Genomic DNA, 15,998 nt, shown 5'->3' with positions numbered 1-15,998 from the left:
TGAAAATATAATCATGGAAAAAATATATCCAGTTTTTTAAAGATCGATGCATTGAGATTTTAGGTAATTTCCAGTATCTTTTGAAAATCTGTTTCACTGAACAAAATGAGAAAAGTTTTTGTTTTCTGGGTTCCATAACTTTCAAAGATGTTTCATTTAAATTAAAAGGGGATCCCAATACAAACCAATCTATCAGTTCAAAGTGAAACAACAAGTTATTTGGAAGTGGAAAGTGACCTACCTGAAAATATCTCCCTGTCTGGTGATGCATACCAGCCATTCAAAACATTCTTGCAATCTTCTATGCAGTCAGTGTCAAGAAAGTATGGCTGATAATAGACATAGCTATAGTTGCAGAAAATATTTTCCGCAGCTTCATCTAAAAACTCCTCTGTAATTAAGGAGTTAAAATGATGCTGAGCAATCAAATGATTCCTGTACATGAAATGAAAGGTTTGAAATCCAAGCCTGTGAATTAAGAAATCAGCAAATTGTTCCTGGTGTTTTTTGGGACTAGTCTCCTTCATCAGATCCATGATATCTTTGGCTAATTGCTTCCCTATCTTTTTCATAATAGTTGTCTTGATATCTTCAGGCCATCTCAATGCTTTTTCTTGAAGAATTCCTGTTAAAGTTTGATTTTCACTATGGTTATCCACAAACATTTCAGCAGTCTCTTCATTGTTGATTTTTGTCCTGGACTTGGTTGCAATACCCAAATCATGATTTTGCCTGAAGAAAAAAAAGAGATCAGAAAAATAACATTTGAGAAATTATTTATTCAGTGAGCATGAATTGTACTTCTGCTCCAGAGGATTAATATAAAAAAGGAGATAATTCTACATACCTTTGTTTTTCTCCAAATGTATGTTTTGCTTCATCATTTTCAGCACTTTTGGGTTTGATTATGCTACTTGGAGCCCAAAAGTCTTTTCTGCTGCAAGCCCCAGGCTCCACCATGCTAACAATTTTTGGATTCTTGGTTTGGTGGGGAGAAACAGTTTTGAATCTTACTTTCAAATCTTCTGCTTGACTGTCTATTAGGACAGAAATTGTTTCATGGATTTCATTCAACTTAGGAACATATGGAACAAAGATTGACTCATGAATTTTTGATTGATATGGTTTTAAATGATGACTGTGGGAGACAATGGTTTCCACTTTGTGTCTGAGATACTTGAACTCCTTTCTCATCTGATTTATCAGAACTGACCAATGATAGATTTTAGCGCTAGGATTTTTTTCTTCTCAAGGCAATCTGTGTTATGGAAACAGAGAGACTTACTTTCTCTTTCTTGTTGAGATTTTGGAATCTCTACCGCTATGAAGTATAATTATAATTTTTCCATAAGTATCTTGGGGATTTCCTTGGGTGAATATTGTGTGGCTATAACTCACAATGTCTTTTAAATCTAGTATTCCTCATTGGGTCCAGAACCCTTTCAATGTATTCTTCTGGGGATTCTTCATGATTTGATATGGCAAGACACTCCAAGTTTTTGTGGACATGAAACACATCATGTTGGGGATCACTGATGATGGCTGCCACAGGAAAAATGGAGCATTTATATTAGTTCTATTGCTCAGGGATATCAAAAAATTAGCATAACTTACTCCCATCGACCATTTTTTGGTTTTTTACCCTCTCCACCTCTGTCATCAAAACATCCACTTGTTTTGATTCTGTTGATGCAGTTTCTTGCAAGCAGCACACTGTAAGTAAGAGGATAAAGTGGTGGTAAATTTGGTGAAAAATCATTGTAAAGAGCACTTGAATATATGTATGTAATAGTTCTATCCAATGGTCAGCAATTTCATAAAATGGTGACTTGAAAGTAAGTACTACTTGTGGGTCTTTCTTTCATATCCAAGGGACCCTGGTAAAACAGATTCCTGCTGTTTGATGTGAAACTTGTAGCAGAAGACAAAGCTCATAAAAACTTACTTGAAACTGATTTATGAAACAGGGAAGCAGCTGTTTCATCATCTGGCACCAGTAATACACCTTGCTTACAGACTAAACATTCCCCCTTGTACCTGGGTGCCTGTGAAGCCCCCGCCATTGATAAGTTTCAAACAAAGCGTCACAGAATCATGTGACCCCAGCACAGGTGATTACATATCATCAAACCTCTCATACACACTTTTAAGCTTTTTCTCTGTATCCAAATCCCCTTGATGGCCGGTCAGACTGGTCAACCGGCTATTGAGAGGTGTGAGTTCCCTCAATGGCCAGTCAGACCGGTCATTGAGAGGAGTGAGTCCCCTCGATGACCGGCACAGACCGGGAAGCGGGAGAAGATCTGATTCCCCTATATGGCCGGTCAGACCGGTCATCGAGAGTTGTCAGTCCCCTCAATGGCAGGCATAGACCGGTTATTGAGAGATGTGCTGACTGCCAAGGAGGTCTAAGCCACCCCGGCAAGGGTGGACACATTCTCTGCTCAAAGCCAACTGCCTCGGATTTGGAACACGTTTGGATGACCCTGACCATTCACCCTGAGGAAAAAACCTCTCAAGAAAACCCCTCAAGCTGACCTGTAAACACAAGGATTTCAGCAACCAGGGTTTTTTTCACCTGGTGTCATATGCAAGCTGGGACTGATACATAAAGGGCTGGGGTGAAGCTGTTTGTCCCCCCAGGGGATCTGGTTTTGTCCCACCCTCTCCCTGAAGGCCCCCTATTTTACTTGAGTAGGCCCCTTCTTGATTGGAGGACTTCCTGTCAATCTGGGAACTCAGATTTTTCCAGATTTTGCGGGGAAATCTGGGCTCAATTGTCCCAAATCATAGATCTGCCTAGATTTCCCTGCAAAATCTGGGAAAATCTGGGTTTCCAGATTGGCGGGAAGTCCTCCATTTGAAAAAACAAAAATTCTAATCTTGAGCAAAAATTTAAAATTTAAACTTCAAACTCACACAAAACAAAAAATATGACCACAATCAAAACATACAAAAAAATGAAATAAACTCAAACAAAACCAAAGATTTACACTTAAAAAAACAACTCTAAACTCAAACAAAAAAACAAACTTGAACTTTTTAAACTTTATCAAATTTTTATTTTTTTGCCTGCAATTTCAATGAAATGCAGCATGAACCCATGAAGTCATTTTCTGTGAAACTGTGGTTTTAATAAACTTGGATGTTTCACACTCTTTTTATGTATTTAAACAATTAAGGCGTTCAAAGTTGAAATCATGAAATTTTCAATACATAAAATCATAAAATCATAAAACTTTCAAGTGATGATTTCATATGTACTATTCTAGAAATGTTGCTGTAATTTGAGTGTTTGGGTGGTACATATTTTTTTCAGCTCAAAATTTTATGATTTTATGGTGTTATGATTTTATGCAAGTCAACTTTGAACACCCTAAATAGTATTTCTCATTGATTATGTATTTGCCATGCAGAGAGAGATAAACTTATCTCTCTATCTATTTACCCTTATCCAAGTTAATTGAATTCACACAATCCTGGTGCCTCAGATCTAAGTTTTGGTGTGTGTTCTTTAGCAAAAAAAAACCTCCAAAACCCCTCCTCAGACCACAATATAAGTCAATGATCTCCCAAAAAAACTGTTGAAAATATTGATTTAGGGGGCCTCCAGGGAGGGGGAGGACAAAACTGGATCCCCTGGGGGGAAACAGCTCCAGCATCCACCTCTTTAAGTACTTGGCCCACCTCATGTATGTACCTTGAAATTGTTTGGCTTAATCACCATATTGACTGTTGTCTGAGCCGCAGACATTGATATGCACTGCCCTCCATACCCTGAAAATATCTCTCTGTCTGGTGATGCATACCAGCCATTCAAAAAATTCTTGAAATCTTCTATGCAGTCAGTGTCAAGAAAGTATGGTTGATAATAGACATAGCTATAGTTGCAGAAAATATTTTCCGCAGCTTCATCTAAAAACTCCTCTGTAATTAAGGAGGTGAAATCATGCTGAGTAATCAAATGATTCCTGTACATGAAATAAAAGGTTTGAAATCCAAGCCTGTGAATTAACAATTGGGGAGATTTTGGTTGTTGCCCCCTCACTCCGCTGCACATCATTGCCAGCAGCATTGGAGAAAAAAAAGACTGAGGAAATTCCAGGCATATCCTCTGCACGTTGGCTGTGCCTTGATTCATCTAAGTTCTAGCTGTAGCATGACTCTTGGCTTGCTACTCATTGCTGAAACCAACTAGAGAGGGTTATTGAACCTCAATGTTGGAGCCAATATTCAAGTCCCCAAAGATGTCAAGATAGATAACATTCAATTTCTTTTCACATTTGCAGTTGTCAGTGATGTGGATGTGTAAGAAACCAGTTCCCAATTTCAATCTTTAGTACAACACAGCAAATCAAACGTGTCCAGAATCAAAAAACTCAGGGAAAAGAGCCAGGGATCTTACAATCAATTGATAGAAGGATTTCTTCAAACAGAATATCAGAGTTACAAGAGGGGAAGTACAACAATTTGCGGGATTTGCTAGAATGGAGTTACTCCGTTGGGAGGGATAAAACAGACAGATAAATTAATTGCACTTTGACTTCTTTCTATCTCGCACCTCCTGGGCTCGAGAATACTGACTCAGTGATAATTATGGGAGGCCAGGATTCAGTTTTTGAGCTTTTGGTGTGGGGCAGGAGGTATAACTACGGTTGGACTTGAAATTGGTCACGTCATTAACTTGATATCCGGATGGCAATTCTTGGACTCCGAGAGGCTGTCCTCGTATTCCCTAGTTTTCTCGCTCTTGCTACTACTCGTGGTCTCGCTGGCTTGTTCCCAACCCTCAGAAATGATTCGAAGCTGTTGGTAGTTAGACAACGAGAAAGCGGCGCCAGTTTCAGCACTATGCGCATACACACACCATTCCGTTCAGCAGAGTAGACTGAGGAGGAAAGGAATTCTCACTAGTTGGACAACCAGTGCGCATAGTAAGAGATATGAGCCCGAGTTACTTAACACCATGAACAATTCCAACCACGGCTTGCTACGATCATCACCACCCCGTCAGTCTCGATTGTCAAACAAGCAAATCCAAAGAGAAATGAGGAAAAAGAAAACTGACTCGACCATCGCCGCCTCACCCGAGTGATAAAAGGTCAAGCCGATAATAATGTGGTAAAGCAGCGTAAGTGTCATCAACATATAATGGACCCCCAAGTAAACTAGACAAAACGAGGAAATTACGTCAGATGGAATTTACAAGATTTAAAAGGCCTGGAAGCTAGGGATAATTACTGAAGCTAGTCCGAAGCTGGCTCGATTTGTTCTTGTTATGATTTTTCAACAAGCGTTTCGCGAATGAATCGGTCTGACTGATGGTGCTCTGTTGGTCAGATTCACTCTTGACCGCCTGGAAACGTTTATGCATGACTCTGAGTAAAGTCGAGATACCAAAGACGTAAAACTATTTCAGCAACCAAAACAACAATCAGCAGGAGTTATCACAGTTTTTTTTTTTTCCTGGTGTTCTACTCACGATGAAGGTGGGTACAGCCATGAAATTCCAGAACAATCCAGTGTCCTTGAACCTAGCGAGCATATATGAGGATTTCATGCCGTACTCGGTGTATTGAGCTGAGGCGGTCCGGAACTGGGGGCTGCCGAGGGTATTCTCGCCTTGTTGCCAGTGAAGACTGAGTAGGTTAAGTGAGGTAATAAGGGTCTTGTAGCTGTCGACCTGCGAACTCATCGAGGCTACCTGTGCCGAAATCAGAACCAGTGCTGAGATTAAGGCGGTCGTGGGGAATATTATCAGGTTGGCATTAAAGACCAACGGGTGGATCCCATTCTTTTTCCCCTTAAGAGATGCATCAGAGGCTCTGTAATTGAAACGTCCAACTCAGCAAATTTGGAATTCTCATTTAGTCATTAGTAGAACAAAAAGTGTACTCACCGAACAAACCAAGTACTCCACGCTTGCGTGAAGAATGACCAATAACTAGGATACTAACAGGGCAAGAAACATTGTTGAGTGCAACTTCTGATTTGTTTGGTTGAAAAAACGAGTCTTCTTACCCATCGCAATTCCAGCCTGTGAGTTTTCATCAAAGGCAAAAAAAGAAAACAGAGGTGGACGTCAAGAGTATGGCCACATGAAGAAGTAATTTTTGATACATCTGCAGGAATAGAAATAGCACTGACCACGCAGAACCATAGAACGCATCGGCTACATAGCCTGACTTGAAATCTTGGTACCGAAGTCCCAGGAAGACGAGGAAAAAGGTGCTCCCAACCAGATGGCATCCCGCAACAATCAAGCCACTTTTAGTTTTGGTTCAAGCAACGTACAAAAATAACAAATCAGTGTTAATGCTTAAAAGCAAACCTCATTCCTCATATTTCGCTTAATGCGTTTTTTCTTACCTGTTAGGAATCCAGTAAGGCTGTGAATCTGTTGTTGTCGATGACATAACAAATCATCAGAGAAAACGCGCAAAAAGAATGTGAATCATCAGTTTTTGTGTAGGCCGCGAGGAGTTGGATAAACAGTGAAGGGAAAAAAGTATATAAAGCGGAAAGAGAGCTTACGGCCATCGAGGTATTGACGCTTAATCATCCAATGTCGTCTCCTGTGACCACCGGCGCCCTGAAGATAGGGCAGACAGATAATAGCGACACAGACCAGGAAGATGATGATGTAAGTGGCGACGGATACGAGGAGATCTCTGGCTTGTGATGCGTCTACGGGTGGGTTCTGCTTCGCATCCAGGCCGCGCATGAGTACCAGGAATGGATTGGTCTTGGGATCTTGGGAGGAGCCATTGAGGATAGCTTCTAGGGTGGGTGGTGGAGAGGCCATGATGATGCGTGTCCGATGCGTAAAGAGAGTCGCAGAACCCCTAATTCCCATATCAGCTCTTGTCTGTCTGAACACTCTTCGTCCCACCCCACGGCGATTTTCTTAGCTGAACGGCGCGGCGAATGGGACGCTGACTGCCCGGCCCAGTTGAAAACCTTCGCCACGATCGTCGTGGTGCATTATGTACATCCCAAAATAAATACAATGTAGCACCTCACACGCCCAGTTTACATACCCTGACGGCTCCGGCGCAGTGTGAGGCACGATGTCATTGTTAACATGCATAATTCATGTCATTGGCCCGCGGCAGTGGTCTTGGTTTTGAGGACTGTATACACATACTGACTTGAGTAATGCGCGTCTCTTCTCCACCATACAAAAAAGGCTGATTGTGCGTAAATAATTGAATACAGTCTTCTCTGCAGCGCCGGAGGTGCTCCGGAAGCTCGAGCATCCCCCAATGTAGAGTTGATTGACGCTACTGGAGGACTTCCCGCCAATTTAGAAAGCTGGCTTTTCAGTTTTTTCTATTTCTATTTTCTATTTTTCAGCAGAGAAACTGCTTGAGAATAGAAAATAGAAATGGAAAATCACATTTTGCCGGTCTTCTAAAACCGACGGGAAGTCCTCCACTATTTACATACATATGTAGGCTTATGTAGGTATCAATTTCTTGAGTTAGCCTGGCAAGATCAAACTGAGTGGTGCCAGGTTTATGTGCAGAAGTGGAAATCAGGATGCGCATTGGTCAGCCGAGACAGTGTTGACAGACGCCAATCGCCAGCCTGCCTTGATCAAACCACCCAAAACATTTTGGAAATTGCGGGTAATCAGGACGCCTAGTTCGGATCTCAACCCAAGCAAGGCCAGGAAATTACCAACCTCCCTTTCTTCACCCACATTCCTGCCCCCCCCCCCCCCCCGCGAATCATTGGGCTAGTTGGCCGGTCCAGAGGAGCAAAGTCTTTCAATGTGGAGTTTCTAAGGATTAGATCGAAGATGTCAGCTGGTACATAATATTACCGCGAAACCAGAAAGATGGGATGCTTTTACAAAATCAATCGCCTGGGGTGAATCGGGTGAACCAGAAAAACTAAGGAACTGATGGCAAATGGACACCGACGGCGGATCAGTTGCAACCTACATCTCTACCATTGCATCGACAAATTTCCTGAATCCTGATAATACCCAGGAGATGAGTGCCCCTGAGATGTTGTGATAATTCGGTCACGGTAGATTTGTGAAATGTTGTGGGTTTGTGTATGTCATTTTATAACCTGAATTGTTGAACAACTGTGGTGAAGGGACTCTACATTCCTCAACCAAGCTGAATCAGTTCTAAAAATTAAATCATCAACTTTGTAGACCACTTCAACTTATTGTGAATTCAAACCATGCACAACCGTCAAGATACAGCTAGCAAAAATACCGTGATCCCTGGAATGGTTGAAACTGACCTCAGCAGGTGGCATCTTGATTCCAGTGAGGAAGGTCGGGTTAAATGGACCTATGATACTTCCATTGGGAGAGAAATGGGAGAACAGACGCTTGAGACTAAATATTGGCTATCAATACAGCATGTGCGTAACTTTTCTTCAACTGAACTTTTCCTTTCCTCGCAACAGTTGCCTTGCGCACTGTCTGCCACTGAGATTCCCTCCGTTGCCGTCACAGGAAACACCTCTCTTGCCCGACCCTAAAGGAAATCCACTGAGCGCGGCAAGGAACGGGTTCAAGTTTCTCAAACGCCTTCAAAGCCCAGATGGACATTGGAGGTAAAGCTTGAAAATACATACCACTATAGTTCCCCTAACGATTTCTTGTTAGATGAAAGTGTCTATCATTGTATAAAATGACCGCATTCGGATGAAACTTCTTTTATTTTTTCTGGCTGCAGTTCTGAGTACGGTGGTATGTGCTCTCAATTCAAAGAAAGTTAAAAAACAAAGCACTTTATGATCTCAATGAAAAGCTAAAAATCCTTCTCTGAACTCAATAGGCCCTCTATTTCTGACGCCAGGTACATGTACATTCTAGTTAACGCAAAATTTTAGAACAAGAATACTTTGGACGTATCTACTTGCTGATAAGGATTCCCGGCTGAATTCCACATTAGGATTGGTCATTTCGTGTTACATTACCAAGACGGCATTACCCGAGGGATTCAAACCCGAATTATTGCGTTATCTTCTTCATCACCAACGCCAAGGAAATGATGCTCGTGACCGAGGTTGGGGACTGTGAGAAAAGCTCTTATGTATCACTTTCTATTCACATCATTGATTCTCCCCTCTTTCTGATAACCGAGGTTCCATTCCTTTCTTTCAGTAATATCTCTGAGAAATCAACCGTACTGGGGAGTTCTCTCAACTATGTGGCTTGCCGCTTACTGGGCATGGATGCCCAGGAGCCTGTGCTTAGACAAGCGCGGAATACTTTGCACATACTGGGTGACTATTCTTCTATTTATTGGTCAAATTATGGTACGCGATTGATGACATCTTGATCAAATTATCTACGGACAGGCGGGGCTTCTTGTATTCCGACATGGGGGAAAGTGTGGCTATCTCTTTTGAATGTGTATGAGTGGGTGATTCACATATGTTGATTTTTTGTTGACCAGGGCATGGTTAGCTGAACAGACTCCATTTCTTATCAGCTGGGAAGGAGTAAATCCGATGCCACCAGAGAGCTGGCTTTTACCCACTTATCTGCCCTTTCATCCATCGAGGTGGTGGGTTCATACCCGCCAGGTTTACACTCCAATGAGCTATCTGGCGGGTAAAAAAATTAAAGCGGAATTGGACCCTCTACTCAAATCATTGAGAGCAGAGCTGTATATTCAGCCTTATGAAGCTATCAAATGGCCTCAGTGTCGCATCTCCATCGCCAAAACAGACTTGCATTCCGCACATCATCCGGCTCTAAAATGCATATTTCCAATCATGGCGTATTGGGAAAAAATCTGTCCCCAAAGACTAAGAGAAATGGGTCTGGTAAATCTTTTTTTCTAAATAAAGAAAATTTATCACTTAGAGCTCATCATTTATTTCTTAATTATAAATAAAAATAATTCAATGGATTTATCATCAGAATCACGTTTATCAACTTTGCAGAATGGAAGATGAGAATACGAGTTTCACACATCTGGGACCAATCAACAAAATCTTCAATCTAATGGTCTGCTGGGACCGAGAGGGACCTGAAAGTAAGGCATTTGAAAGACATCAGCTTGGCTTAAGAGACTATCTATGGATGACAAAGTAGGAATCCAACACAATTCCATCGAGCGCCTGTTTTTAATCCATGATCTCATTGTATTTTTGTCGCTGCTGCATTGCTTATCAACAGCAAAGGGATGTTTATGATGGCAACAAATGGATCACAGTTGTGGGATTTATCGTTCATCACACAAGCGGTTGTAGAAACTGGGATAGCTGATACTGAAGACCAGTCCGTTCAAGAAACAATTGTGAAAGCCCTTGGTTGGCTTGACCGCTGTCAAATTATGGATAATCCCAAGGTCTGTTTTGCCCTTTGAATTTTCCTCTGACATCCTCTCAGATTTTGATCCTCCATTGCTTTCTCAGTATCTCCATGCTTCTCACCGTCACAGGACTCGAGGTGCTTGGCCTTTCAGTACTAAGAAGCAATCATACACCGTCAGCGATTGCACAGCAGAGGCCTTGAAATCTGTGATGTTACTCCAACAAGAACTGGTGTAAGCACCAGGCCTTCATTTTATCATTATTATCCTGTTTGCTCTTGTTTTTTGACTTGACACATGAGTTTATAATTTTTTTCTCAGCTACACTCCCAAGTTAGTAACAATCGAGCGTCTTTACCTGGCAATTGAAGTCATCCTAGGACTTCAAAATTCCGATGGGGGGTTTGCCTCATACGAGCTGACACGAGGACCAAAGTGGTTAGAATGGCTGAATCCATCGGAGCTGTTTGCGAATGCAATGATAGAGTATGATATTGCTTACAATTCCCTTTGAAAAGTGAAGCTGAAGTAAGTATCACTCCCTACAGATATAGTTACACCGAATGCACAACTGCCTGTTTAACTGCAATGAGCATGTTTTCCAAGTACTATCCGGAGTTCCGAACTTTCGAAGTAAAGTGAGGATCAGAATTTTACAAAAATAACATAGATTATAATGTCTTCTTCCAGAATCCGATTTAACTGCAAAATCTACTATTACAGTGAGGCTATCCAATCAGCAATAAAATTTGTCCACTCAACTCAGAGGCAGGATGGGTCATGGTACGGATCCTGGGGAGTTTGGTGAGCATAAATGGCAGCCATAATTCTATGAATTTAGGATGATATGAATGATTGATTTCTTCAACCTTGGATTTCTGGGAAAACCATGTACTTTATGTAGCTTCACCTATGCAACCATGTTTGGTCTTGAATCACTCTCCATCAATCAAGAAACCTACAAAAATAGCCCGCGAGCCCAAAAGGCGTGCAACTTCTTGCTAGAACGGCAAATGAAAGATGGAGGCTGGAGTGAAAGATTTGAGGTAGGCATCACTTGAATATTTATTTACGTTATCTTTTGACATTGTTGCAAAAGAAATTCAAGCAAAACCCTATATAAACTTATGGGGTGGGTGGTATATGGATTCAAAACCTTCAGTCCTGCGCCCAGAAAGTTTATATACAGGGCACAAACTCGCAAGTTGTTCAAACCTCTTGGGCTATCTTGGGATTGCTGGCAGCAAAGTATCCAGATCATCGCCCTGTCAAAAGGGCTTGTAAGTTACTCATGGATAAACAAAAGCCTTCCGGTAACTGGGAAGACAAATCAATCACAGGCTCATCTAATGAGACAATTATTGTGAACTACCCTCTTTTCAATTTTTCTTGGTACGTCACAACATCTTATTTTGAGAAATATTTTTTTGAACAAAGCTATCAACAAATCACTAACTTCAAAACATCTTAATTTATGTAAAACAAAAACAATGTCCAAATTAGGCCAATTTATGCTTTGGGAAAGGCTTACAAACAACTTGGACTTCTAGTGGTTGAAAAAGATAGAGCGCAATAGGGGGGCAGGAATTTGATGAGATGTCACTGATTTCAACCCCTCAATTCCAATAAACCAGCACCCTCAAATATCTACAAAACCACTTCACCTCATACAATCCCTTGCACAATTTCATAGACCATTTATTTTTCTTGGTTTTTTTTTTTGTCACATCATTGGCCCTACAGACTCAAGTTTTTCTTGTAAAAAAAAGTTTTTTGTTTTTTGAAAATGATTTAAAAAGTGTAGTTTGTGGTTTTAAAAAAAAACTGAGTAGACAGACTTGTAGCCTGCTATTTGTTTTAGCTTACTGCCCCTCATAATTACTAGCCCAATCCACCTACTGTGGACTAGTTCTGAAGGGGTCTTCCAGGCGCGTTTACGCACAAAATTTGAAATTCCCTGAGCTTGCGCGGGCACAAAGGGGGCGGATTGGTTACAGAAATCCACAATGTATTTGTAACAACATTTATAGGACATTTCTAGGGAGAGATATTGGGGAAAATGGAGAGCCTCCTTGCCATTTGCCACAATTCTGTAGGGCGGGACATGCGACTTGAGAGGGAAGTCCCTCCTGGGGGAGCGTCGTGACCTCCTCCAGGAGGGTAGAAGTTGGCTTCGTACCCGGTGGCTACCCACCGCGGGTCCGAATCTCTTCGGCTTCAGGTGGGGGAAGCCAAGGAGACATACAAATTCCAGACTCATTGTGGTGCGTATCGTTGCGAGATGAATTGCAGGGGTGGGCAACATAATGGTTAATTGACTCTTTTGACGTCAAGGCATGGGTGACAAGGGGCACATGAGGCTATGGAGGTAACAAAGGGGCGATGAACAAGATTAATGGCCTTCTTTCTCCTTTTGTTTTCGGCGTTGGTCACGCTCCTCAGCGATCGTCAATTTGACACCACCGCCGCGAGGAAGGGAGACGGCTGGTTTGCCGTGGGTGCCGATGACCTGAATGTTGCCGATACGGGTGGAGAAGGCTCGGTCGATGACGTCTCGGACATGGACAATGTCGTAACCACCGACTGGAGAAAGAGAACTATTATTCAGCCTGTGGATCAGCATTCGAATAGGGTTGCACTCACTGTGTTTTTCTCGGCTGAGGATGGTACCAACTCGGCCCTGGTTACGACCACCAGTGCACATGATCAGATTTCCAACTTCAAATGGAAGGGTGTCGACGATCTTGTTTTGGACCAAGTCGAACTTGACGGTGTCGTTGACCTTGATGATTGGGTCAGGGTATCGAATGGTACGACCATCGTGAGTGACGATGAACGGGACGCCCTTGTTTCCAAGCTGGACACGCTTGACTTTGCACAACTTGTAAGTTGCTTCCTCAGCGCTGACTCGGTGGACAGTGAATCGGCCCTTGATGTCGAACATGACTCGGAAGTGTTCACCGGATTTTTCGATGGAAATGACATCTGCGATGAAATGCGGAGGCTTCAGCATACGGAAGCGGAGAGCTAAATGGCAAGGAACCTACCCATGAAACCGGTGGGGAACTTGGGGTCGGTTCGGACCTTGTTGTCAATTTTGATCAGTCGTTGGGCGACGATCAAGGTCACTTCACGCCCGGTCAAGGCATATTTGAGACGGTGACGGAGGAGAATCTATACAGCCAAAGAGTCAGCTGAAGATTCGGATGAGACAGATCTGACGCGGAGTGGGGTGAGGGCACTGACACTCAGAGGAAGACTCTCTCGCAGCTTGTGAGGACCCGGGTTGGATCGGGGAGCGTAGGTACCACCGAGCTTGTCGAGCATCCACGACGATGGCGCCGCGAGACTGGTTAGGATGAGGAATAAATGTCACCACTTGACGGGTATCCGGGCGGGTCATATATGTCGAGATGGAGGAAAATGTTGGCTTAACTTACCGCTTCATGTGCTTTTTCTGCCCTCGGACACCCTGCAGAGCAAGGAAGCAAGGGAGTCAGGCCAATGATCTCCAAAGCTATATTTCTGTCCGCTTCTCATGTGGCATGGTTCATGGCTCGTGGACGAGTGGGACCAGCGGAGAGAAACAGATGAATGGATCAAGATAGAGTTGGGGAGCCTACCATTGTGAAGTCTTGATCGGCTGGAGAGGTCGAGTCGGAGTGCTTGCTGGTCGGGGGTGCTTGATGCCGGAGGCCAGTGTGCTATCGGGATGACCTTAGGTGACTCGGACCAGTCGCCGGCGTGTTTCTCATCAGGTTAGGTCATGGGCGCCGGGGGGCAAATCCGGGACAGGCCTGCTACGCAGTCCTGCCCACCATCTCTGTGCCTGCCGCAGTATGCGTCAGCACGAATTAAGGCGAATGTCACACGATTAGGTTTCGAGTCCCCCCAACAGCGGTAACACGGCCGCCCGGCCGGCGGCCAGCCAGCAGCCACCGACACACGAGCAACCACCTCACTCGACACGGCCCCTGCTTCCAACGAAGTCAGCCCCAGTTGAGGATCAATCTAGGTAGATCAGCAAAACCCACGAGTCGCCATGGTTTGTTGCATAATCGTTGGTCATACTCCCCATACCCACAAACTAACCGTTCTTGTCCACAGCCACCAAAGAAAGGTACCAAAGTTGTCAAGGAAGAGGTGAACGTCGCCCTTGGACCTCAAGTCCGTGAAGGTGAACTTGTCTTCGGCGTTGCCCACATCTTCGCGTCATTCAACGACACCTTCGTCCATGTCACCGATCTTTCTGGACGTGAAACCGTCTCCCGTGTCACCGGCGGAATGAAAGTCAAGGCCGACCGGGACGAAAGCTCGCCTTACGCTGCCATGTTGGCCGCTCAAGATGTTGCCGCTCGTTGCAAGGAAGTCGGTATCACCGCCCTCCACGTCAAGCTCCGAGCTACCGGTGGAACTCAGACTAAGACCCCCGGCCCCGGTGGACAAGCCGCTCTCCGAGCTCTTGCCCGTGCTGGCATGCGAATTGGCCGAATCGAAGATGTCACCCCTGTCCCCACTGACAGCACTCGTAGAAAAGGTAAGCCACTCGATCTGTCATCATGACCCTGAGACCATGCTTACAGGCTTCTTTATTCAGGTGGTCGCCGTGGTCGTCGTCTATGATTTGATGCCCCTTTTTTGCCAATCTACGGTTTTCTGTTTTTGCTGGATCACTTGAGCGCACTAACCGCGGTACATGTCAACCTGCACATACATGTCACAGCTTCCATCCTTATGGGGAAGCCGGGGGGAGATCCTCAAACTCTCTCCATCTAGCAATTTACTAAACAGCTAGAAGAACCTGAGACCCTGATCCACTCCTCCCTGAGCCAGATCCTACCAGAAAGCTTGTGATTGCAGTGCGAAGGCTGCTCCCACCATGAGGGTGGAACCTCAGCACCCCTCGGTTGCGGATTAAGCTGGGATTGGCGTAACTAATCCTCCTCGGCAACCGCATCGGGGCTGATTTAATCTGAGTAAACTCCTCGGAGTACGATTTAGACTGAGGAGGAGTAACCTTACTCTTTTTTCTTTCAGAAAAAGTGCAGTTGGATTTGACGTCGCGCACTGCAGTTATGGTTTTCAAAGTTGGAATTCATGCATGCATAAATGTGTAAGGCCCCGTTTGGACGCCCCAAATTCCGTTATAAGTCGCGCGACTTATAACCGGGGGTGCTCGGGGTATAGCACCTGCTTTATTCATGTTTGGTGCAGCCAATAATATTGTAAAATTCATCACCCCATATTGCAGGCTATTTATATCCCCAGCCATTTCGGAAATAGAGGTCCTGACCTCTATTTCCGGGTGATATGTGGCCATGGCCCGTACTACACAACCTATCGATGACCTATCAACCGCTCATCGAAGAGGACACAACACCTCTTGATGACCGGTCCGGTCATCGAGAGGGACTCTACACCTCTCGATGTCCGGTCAACCAGTTATTGAGAGGTGGTTCAACCTCTCGATGACTTGTTGACCGGGCATCGAAGAGGACTTCACCTCTCGATGACCGGTTGACCGGGCATTGAAGAGGACTTTCCCCTCTCGATGACCGGACCAGTTATCGAGAGGTGTAGATTCCCTCTCGATGACCGGACCAGTCATCGAGAGGTGTAGAGTCCCTCTCGATGACCGGTCAACCAGCTATCAAGAGGGTGTAGATCCCTCTCAATGACTGGTCCGGTTATCGAGAGGTGTAAAGT

At 44.0% G+C, this 15,998-nt stretch overlaps 4 protein-coding genes across 4 annotated transcripts; 2 read left to right on the top strand and 2 right to left on the bottom strand.

Moving 5' to 3' along the window:
* Nucleotides 1-4,671: 4,671 nt before the first annotated feature.
* Nucleotides 4,672-6,805, bottom strand: PtA15_14A171 (uncharacterized protein; the record flags this gene model as incomplete). Its single annotated transcript, XM_053162860.1, has 10 exons — nt 4,672-4,806; nt 4,912-4,990; nt 5,069-5,168; nt 5,242-5,410; nt 5,483-5,825; nt 5,900-5,952; nt 6,022-6,037; nt 6,148-6,267; nt 6,370-6,397; nt 6,535-6,805. 10 exons carry the CDS (start codon nt 6,803-6,805, stop codon nt 4,672-4,674), a joined length of 1,314 nt encoding a protein of 437 aa, XP_053026844.1.
* Nucleotides 6,806-8,199: 1,394 nt separating this feature from the next.
* On the top strand, nt 8,200-11,868 carry PtA15_14A170 (uncharacterized protein; the record flags this gene model as incomplete). The annotated part of the gene is made up of 17 exons (XM_053162859.1): nt 8,200-8,385; nt 8,480-8,580; nt 8,703-8,716; nt 8,805-8,825; nt 8,922-9,045; nt 9,134-9,255; nt 9,331-9,391; nt 9,465-9,801; nt 9,899-10,068; nt 10,157-10,328; nt 10,396-10,526; nt 10,614-10,778; nt 10,841-10,930; nt 11,016-11,096; nt 11,197-11,338; nt 11,455-11,572; nt 11,843-11,868. The coding sequence occupies 17 exons, from the start codon at nt 8,200-8,202 to the stop codon at nt 11,866-11,868; spliced, it is 2,061 nt and encodes a 686-aa protein (XP_053026843.1).
* Nucleotides 11,869-12,684: 816 nt separating this feature from the next.
* On the bottom strand, nt 12,685-13,918 carry PtA15_14A169 (uncharacterized protein; the record flags this gene model as incomplete). The annotated part of the gene is made up of 6 exons (XM_053162857.1): nt 12,685-12,875; nt 12,936-13,277; nt 13,340-13,466; nt 13,539-13,641; nt 13,733-13,764; nt 13,916-13,918. 6 exons carry the CDS (start codon nt 13,916-13,918, stop codon nt 12,685-12,687), a joined length of 798 nt encoding a protein of 265 aa, XP_053026842.1.
* A 416-nt stretch (nt 13,919-14,334) lies between these two features.
* Nucleotides 14,335-14,915, top strand: PtA15_14A168 (uncharacterized protein; the record flags this gene model as incomplete). Its single annotated transcript, XM_053162856.1, has 3 exons — nt 14,335-14,337; nt 14,400-14,829; nt 14,890-14,915. 3 exons carry the CDS (start codon nt 14,335-14,337, stop codon nt 14,913-14,915), a joined length of 459 nt encoding a protein of 152 aa, XP_053026841.1.
* Nucleotides 14,916-15,998: the final 1,083 nt, after the last annotated feature.

The sequence above is a fragment of the Puccinia triticina genome, chromosome 14A, assembly GCF_026914185.1.
Source record: "Puccinia triticina chromosome 14A, complete sequence".
In the NCBI taxonomy this organism is placed as follows: Eukaryota; Fungi; Basidiomycota; class Pucciniomycetes; order Pucciniales; family Pucciniaceae; genus Puccinia; species Puccinia triticina.
The sequence above is the reverse complement of the archived record's forward strand: the minus strand, read 5'-3'. Positions and strand labels throughout refer to the sequence as shown.